Raw genomic sequence first — 8,333 nt, forward strand, 5'->3', positions numbered from 1 at the left:
GTGGATTCCTACACAAAGTGGCTGGAGATAAGCCCCGTCTCCGCAATGTCCTCAAAGGCCACCATCCGCGCCCTCCGGAAGATCTTCGCCACCCACAGCCTGCCAGACACCATCGTCTCAAACAACGGGACGGCGTTTACGTCTGAGGAATTTCAGCAGTTCCTCAGCAACAACCTGATAAAATACATCAGGTCGGCACCTTTCCACCCCGCTACCAACGGCCAAGCGGAACGCATGGTCCGGACAGCAAAGGAAGCATTAAGCCGCCTGACGGAAGGCGACTGGGAATGCCGCATCACCCGTTTCCTCTTTACGCAGCGAACAACGCCAAACCCGGTAAGCGGTCGCTGTCCAGTGGAACTATTAATGGGTCGGAGGCCAACAATCCTACTGGACCGCCTGCATCCCGATCGGGCTCCGGAGCAACGGAACTCCTCCGAGCAGCGGGAAGCACCTCGCGGGTTCTTTCCAGAGGACCGTCTTTGCCAGGAACTTCGGTAGAGGCCCGGAATGGATCACTGGCCACATCATTCATCCCACAGGCATCGTCACGTATGAGGTGTCCACTGAATGTGGGCAGGTCATGCGGAGGCATATTGACCAACTCCATCGGCGCATGCTACCAGAACACCCGAACAAGGAGGGACCGGAACAACAGGCAGACCCAGAGGTGAGCCCACCAGACGCTCCCGCGCAGGACCTCCTCACTGAAGAGCGTTCGAACCTGGCCACCGTTCCCCCGGCGACTGCCGAGGAGGCCCCAACAACCGACGCTTCGGAACCAGAGGGGCCTGCAACACCCGCGCATCCCAGCACAGGGGACAGGGCCCCGGAGGTCCCAGTACCGCTCCCCCGACGGTCCACGAGAGTACGGCGGTCCCCGTCGTACTTAAAGGACTATGTGACCTAGGGTGGGTCCGAACTATGGGTGGAGGGATGTTGTGTCCGCGGACCGCCACTAGGGGCCAGCGAACACTCCAGAGCTTGACTCTGGAGGAACAATGGGGACTAGGCTCCTGGTCTCTCCACTGAGGGACCAATGGGACCGTGGCGGGAGATTTAAACCCACCAACGGGACCTAGGGGTGTGTCCACAGGTGTGTATATAGTTGGCCAGCCGGCCGTTTGTCTTTGTTGTGTACCAGTAAACCATGCTGATCACTACATCGGTCTCAGTGGTTTCTACATGCGTTTAACCCACTACACTTCAGCCACCCTCCGCAAAGCATGGTGAGCAGTGTTCCCTCTAAGCTGAGTTAGTGTGAGCCAGCTCACAGTTTTTTAGCCTCCGGCTCACACATTTTTGTCTTAGCTCAGGAAGGAGGGCTCCAGAGCAAACTCATTTATGCATCAGCCAAATCGCTTGCTCACAGCTTTAATGCCAGTTGCTCACAAAGTAGAATTTTTGCTCACAAGACTCCGCAGCTTAGAGGGAACATTGATGGTGAGGTGTGAAGATTCCATTTGCTACCTCCCTGGAGCCATGGGGAAGTGGACTGAGGATCCCCGGCACAGCACGGGTCTAAGTGGGATGGAACTGCAGATGGAACTTAGAAGGGCTGGCCGGGTACAATGCTCCACTCCCAAAAGGAGGGCTGGGAGAGCAGACTGAGCAGAGTGTTGGGGGGGAGGTAGGACTGGCCACACCCACAAGTCTCCCTGCTGAATCTTCATCTGCAGGAAAGCAAAACAGAGATACATGCAGCCGTGGCAACTGGGCACAACTGCCATGCTGGGCTCAGCCATAGATGTGTTGTCCTGACAGGGTCTGCAAATGCAGCCCGGTGGGGGGGCTTTGCTATGAACCCCCCTTGGGGCACATGATGGTGCCATCTGAATTACAGTCACCCATCCTGTGTTGAAGTGCTCAGGGATTGCTGGCAATCCATCCACAGAAGCACCTGCAGCTGCTGCGCAAGACTCTGATCCTGCAAGGAAATGAGTCAGAGGGTCACCTGCCATGCTGGCTCACCATGTACAGTGGAGCAGCTGCCAGACACACCCCTCCCCCAACACCGACATGCTCTGTCTTCTGACGAGAGTGGGAAACAGGCAAATGACAGAGCTTACATCCCCCCCCTCCCCCGCAGTTCTCTTGGGAAACTTTCCTAGAATCTTTTGTCAGGTCAGGTCAGGGGCCATGGTGCTGCGGGGCCATGGCTTGTGTTGCCCCAGCATGAACTCCATGCTAGGCTTGAGTGTGGGAGGCAATGAGAGAGCAGGTTTGGAATCCTTGCCCTTGCTTACCTGTCAGTGTGTGGCTGCCCATTCGGGTCGAGCCTCCAAAGGTGGGGTACCTGTTAGGATTCTGAAATGGGAGAGGTCAGCCAGAGTATGGATTTTGCTCTCTTTGTTGGGTGTTAGTGCAAAGCTCTCACCCTGTAGTGTTAAGTGCCCTCCCTGTGCTTTTCCTACCATCAAAGTGCCTCGCTGCTTGCTCTAATTCCGCACAGCAGGGAGCTCTGAGATGGAGTCCCATGCCATGTGCCTGAACTTCTGAGTTGTAACATGTCCTGGCTGAGGTTTTTGTAGAATGGAGGTGGCTGTGATTGGTGGCTTGGCCACCCCGGGGAGGGAGCTGTGATTGGTCAAGCCTGTAGTAGGCATCCTGAGCTCCAATAGGCATGGCCACCATGGGGGGGGGGTGGACTTGATTTTTTGGTTCTTGGCGCTTATAGGCTATGCCATGTTTTTTGTTGATGTCAGTTTTGCCTCTGGCAGGGGGTGTTCCCAGGCTGAAAGGGCTCAGGGAGCCAACTAACTCTGGCCATGCCCCCAAAACTGCCCACAGCCACACTGGCGCAGGAGCCTATGCCTCAGTTGTGCCAACAGGTAGCAGCTATGGATTGCTGCTGGAGCCCAAGAGACACGGAGGGGCAGTGGGGGGCCTGCACCATTGTAACTGGTTCTTATGTTGGCCTGTCTTGGAGATACACCGGCATACAGGTCAGTCAGCTTCCTGAGTGCTTTCAGCCTCCCCCCCCCCCTTAGGATTGCATTGTAAAACAACTAAACCCAAGCTTAAGTACACATCCATGATCCAAAAATGTAAAATCTACAAACATAGGACAAGAGGGTGGGATCACGGAGGGAATTCCAGATAAAACAAAAAAGTTTTTACCCACTGGTGGAAGATGACAACAGAAAGGGACAGTCATCTCGGGAGGGGGGGGGGGGTTCCCAGAGTTCTTGTGACATGACAGAGAAGACCTCTCCCAGATTGCAACCTGGCTAATTTCAGAAACTGGATTCACTCAAAGCAGCACCTCGGGGGTGGGGGTTCAACAGTGGGAGGGCTTCTAATGTCCTGGCCCCACTGGTGGACCTCCTGATGGCACCTGGTATTTCTGGCCACTGTGTGACACAGGGTGTTGGACTGGATGGGCCTTTGGCCTTGGTCCCAAGTTCTTATGTTCTTAAAATAACCAGAGTGATCAGATAGATTTTTAAGGGAGTAGGTGGTCCTTCAGGTATGCTGGTCCCAAGCCATGTAAGTCTTAAAGGTCAATACCAGCACCTTGAATTATGCCCAGAAACCAATTACGAGCCAGTGTTGAGGAGCCAGGACTAGAATGCTATGGTTATTACGATCCACTCAAGTTAATGTCCTGGCTGCAGCATTCTGTAACAACTGAAGTATCCAAACACTTTCCAAGGGCAGCCCCACATAGAGTGCATTGCAGGGCATGCATCACAGTGGCCAGATCTTTTCTGCCTAGCAAAGGCAGCTGGCTAATCAGTTGAAGCTGGTAAAAGACATTGCTGGCCTCAGCTGCCATCTCCTTATCCAGCAACAGGTCTGGGTCCAAGAGCACCCCCAAACTACAGAGCTGTTCCTTCAAGGGGAGTGCAGCGCCATCCAGAATGAGTGACAAAAGTCCCAGGTCAAACCTTCCACTCATTAGTAGCACTTCCATTTTGTCATGATTACACTTCAGTAACTCATTTCCACTCCAAAACTGCCTCCAGGCACTGGTTCAGGGTTTCTACTGCCTCCATGGGATCAGCCTGAAGTGTGAGATAGAGCTGAGTGTCATCTGCATATTGGTAACAATCCAGCCCAAATCTCTGGATGATCTCATCCAGTGGTTTCGTGTAGATGATGAAGAACATGGGGCACCAAATGGAGCCTTGCCAAGACCCCACAAGCCAAGTGGCCAGGGAGCTGAGCAGTTGTCCCTCAGCACCACCTTCTGAAACATACACTCCAGGTGGGATGGAAACCATGAAAATAGTGCCGCTCAGTCCCAGCCCATAAGGGTGGTCCAGAAAGATGCCGTGATCAGTGGTATCAAAAGTCAATGAGAAGTCTAAGAGAATCAACAGAGGCACACTCCCTGGTGCACAATATATTTTCAGTACAGTTGGACAGGATCTACTTTATCTTCATTTCTTATTTTGGCCATATCTGTATTTCAGACTCTGACTCATGAAATCGGACACATTTTTGGGCTCCATCACTGCCAGTGGTTGCAATGTGTCATGCAGGGGTCCAATCACCTGGAGGAATCAGATCGACGCCCTTTGGATCTTTGTCCCATTTGTTTGCGCAAGTTACAGTCTGCCCTTGGCTTCAATATTACAGAAAGATATAAGGTACAAAGAGCCTCTGATTTGCAACAAATCGCTTTGCCATTCAGGACGGATCTATGCAGACTTCTGATCTCACACCTTTCTAGTGAATGTTAGAACTAAACGTGGGAATGTGGGACCAACACCAAGTATGCAAGTTGCACAGGCAGCATGGGAACTACAGTAACACCCACTCCTTCCCCTGCTGTAGTGTAATATGAGACGTTCCAGACAACATAAGAGGAGTCCGCAAATACAGCTCCTCCCATGTGGTCTTTCCTGACAATGTAACGAGAAGCAATAGAGCCCACCCAAGAGGCATGATCACCCCTTTGCCATGAAGCAGCAGGATCCTTTACAGTCAAATGTTCTCTACTTGTTAGCCACAAGGGTATCTGGATTGTTTTATTCATTGAGCATTTTGTTAGGGTCCTATAATGTTATGTCATATGCTTGGGGTTGTTATTGTATTCATATTCATTTGGATGGACCACTGGTCTGATCGAGCAGGCTGTTCTTATGTGACATTTACATTGGTTTCAGTGGAGAACACATTCCCACCTGTAACTTTTTTTTTTTTTTTGTCATCCACTCAACTGGAATGAAATTCCTTCTTACTCTAGGGACCTTCCCTCTCAAATTTCAGGCTGAGTGGAAGCACGTTGATTTTTTCCCCTCATCTATACCTTTGTGTCACCAGGATCATGTTGGGGAAAAAGGCGTAGGATAGTGGCCTATTTTTGAACAAAATGAAGAATACAGGCAAAATGTGGTAAAGCCTGTGCTCTCTCCCACACCTTATCTTGCCATGTTCTACTAATTAGAAGTATTTGATTTTCTCCAAATAAGCCCACTGGCTCCTCAGTGGATAAAGTTAAGTCACGTTAGGCATGGAAGAAACATGCTGAAATGAAGGAACCTAGTACAGAATTCCTGTGCACACATGAACAATTGGGGGAGACATACACAGAAATGCTTATCAGAGATGCTGCTGTGAACATGAGGAAAGTGTTCTGTTTGGATGGCATAAACACAGCACTGCCCAGGCAATGGAAATCAAATGCAGAATGCAGCCTCAGCCACTTTATCCCAGTTCCCATCTAACTGTAGAGATCTCTGTTGCTTCAGAGAAATAAGGAGAGATGAGGTGCTTCTTAACCTAGTAGGTCTCATTCTACTAGTGGATCTGTACCTTTAACTTAAGATGGTATAAAAGTTACCTTCTCTCCTGCTAAATCCCTGTGACTCCGTAAACAACACTATACACATTTATGGAATTTGCTTCACAGTCCTTTAATTCTCAGTCCACAACTCTGCTAGATCATAAGACAGAATATCCTGAAGGCTCTGCATGTTACAGATACAAGTATTAATTATTATGAATTTCTCAAGGTCCAGTTGTACTTTGAACACAATTCCCTCTTTATATGAGGATAACTCCACACATCTACCACACACAGCGTGGAGAAATGTTTCTTTGTACTGATTTCTGCCACTTTTCTGGGATGGAAGAGTGGCTATAGTTTGTTTTTATTCCTCGTATTTTGTGTGTTGTACTCAAATATAAAGATGTAATGAAGCTGAAAGCCCCTGAAGAACTGTGATTTGAAGTATGCATAAAAAAAGTCGTTGTTGGTCAAGAATTGTGCTAGCATGCCAAACCAGTTGATTTATGTTGTCTCTTTTTTATTGTTCATGCACACTGAAATCAGAATTTTTAAATCAGGGTTTGTATTTCTTCTAGGCACTGAAAAGATGGATGGAGGAAGAGGCTAATGGAACTGAAGCTGAACTCAGCAATGAAGCCCAGCTGGGTTTGCGGAAACCTGTGGAAGCTTTTAAAGAAAGCTATGACTGGATTGTGAAATGCCTAGAGATTTTGCAGAAGTAAAATCCTTCGGTATATGAAATAGTATCAAATGGAATTATATTTACATGGTTGACACTGCTGCTAAAGCATCACAATATAAATTTATTATCTGTTTTGTAAGTTAAAATCTAAATACCATGTTAAATTTGTAGTGATGTTGATTTTGTGAATAGAATTTCATATATCCCCATTTTTGGAGAATCATCCTTTGTTCCAATATCTTAGATGTAGGCTCATACAATATGATTGGTTGTTCCTATTTCAAAACATATCAGCTACATTGACTGGATGGCAGACAGCCAGGGGTACTTATATTTGATTTTGATTTTTGGTTTTGATTTTGCAGTCTTACCATTTTTTGTCAGAAGCATAGTTGTGCATCATTTCCTTAGCTTTCTGAAATAAACTGCAGTGACTGTTTGGCCTTCACCAAACATACAAATGTATTCTATCAGCCAATTGTTAGCATAGACATACTAAGAAAACAGAAGTTCTGTAGTATCTTTCTAGATTCTTCAACATTTACTTGGTGTATATTTGATAGCCTTTGAGCATCATATAGCCAGTCACAGAAAAGGGGAAGATGCCCCCTGACCCTATTTATTTATATTAAAAATTTATATCTGGTACTTTTAACTAAAAGCTCATAAGGCAGTTCACAGAAACTAAATTCATAATACACTAAGCAGTTTTCTTAAAATCAACAATAAAATTAGTAGCATAATTTAAGTGAAATGAACAATAAAAAGCCACAGCATAAAATCAGCAGCAACAGTAAAACTAATTAAATATTTCAGTAGTCATGTTTATACATCCTAAGAGCAAAAACAAAAATAAAAATATCTTCATGTCAAAGCCTCAGCAAGCTTCATGCAAGGACATGGGTGCGGTGAGGGAGTTGTAAGGTACAGAGATAGCCCCATTTCTGGTACCCATTAGCTTAACCTCTGAAAGTGGCAGAAGCATCTGATGAGGAGCTCAGCTATCAGGCACACAGGAGGAGATGTCCTTATTCCAACCAGGTTAGGGCTTTAACTGGCAGCCAGGATAGTATTTTTCCTGCATTGGCAAGACCAGGCAAAAGTTATTACATTATTAAGATATAATAGGTGTGATGCATTTAATTTCCTATTGTATAAAAGAGTTTTTAATTGAGTTTGGAGACCAGTTATATTTCCATTTCTGTCTGTAATCTAACACTTTCCTACTGTGCATAATTTTCAAGGTCAAGTTTTGTTCATTACAGAACTGTTGGTGCCCTATATCAGAATTTTAGATCCTGTTTGTTTTCAAGGTACTGTTATAAAAGTTTAAATCAGACTGAGAGAGCAATATGGCAACACAGCTTTATAACATTATAATTTTTCCTTTTGTTATGGCTCTTAACAAAATTACAGAAACCAAGTGTGACTGCTGCATCTTTTCTGGCACCAGTGTCCATGGAATAGTGCTTAGTGAAAGTGCATCTGGGAAATGGATTGTGCAAAAGGTTTATGGCCTGATTTAGTGCCTGAATATGAAATTAATAGATTATTGTCTTTCCTGAAGTCTTTGGTTTGGTGCAGCAAAGCCCTACAGACGTCCAAAGTGTGGAGGTCATGGTCAGTCTTATTCTGTAGCTACAGAAGGAATATTGGCAGGTTGACCAAGGATGAGGACATACAGTTGAGTAAGTGCTGGAGATAGTAAAAAATGTGATCAAAGGGACACAATTCTGGGTCTGTTTCTGGTTAGCTCTTGACAAGAAGCACTTCCATTTTGCAGAATATTAGCATTCAGCAATTCCTGTTTCACAGGTTCTGAAAAACAGCTACACGGTCAAATGCAGGCTTTCTATATTTGGGTACAGGAATAGGCCCTGCCATGATATGGTGGACATGATATTTGCCTCG

The 8,333-nt window shown here is 46.6% G+C and overlaps 1 protein-coding gene across 1 annotated transcript in view; it reads left to right on the top strand.

Moving 5' to 3' along the window:
* AMZ2 (archaelysin family metallopeptidase 2) overlaps window positions 1-6,625 on the top strand; it is a 26,207-nt gene extending 19,582 nt beyond the window's left edge. Inside the window, exons 5-6 of the mRNA XM_015406008.1 lie at window positions 4,419-4,595; window positions 6,316-6,625. Coding sequence (XP_015261494.1) covers window positions 4,419-4,595; window positions 6,316-6,462 — 324 coding nt within the window. The 3' untranslated portion in view covers window positions 6,463-6,625. The remainder of the gene's footprint in view (window positions 1-4,418; window positions 4,596-6,315) is intronic.
* Window positions 6,626-8,333: the final 1,708 nt, after the last annotated feature.

The sequence above is a fragment of the Gekko japonicus genome, unplaced genomic scaffold (assembly GCF_001447785.1).
Source record: "Gekko japonicus isolate JY-2015 unplaced genomic scaffold, Gekko_japonicus_V1.1 scaffold414, whole genome shotgun sequence".
NCBI lineage: Eukaryota > Metazoa > Chordata > Lepidosauria > Squamata > Gekkonidae > Gekko > Gekko japonicus.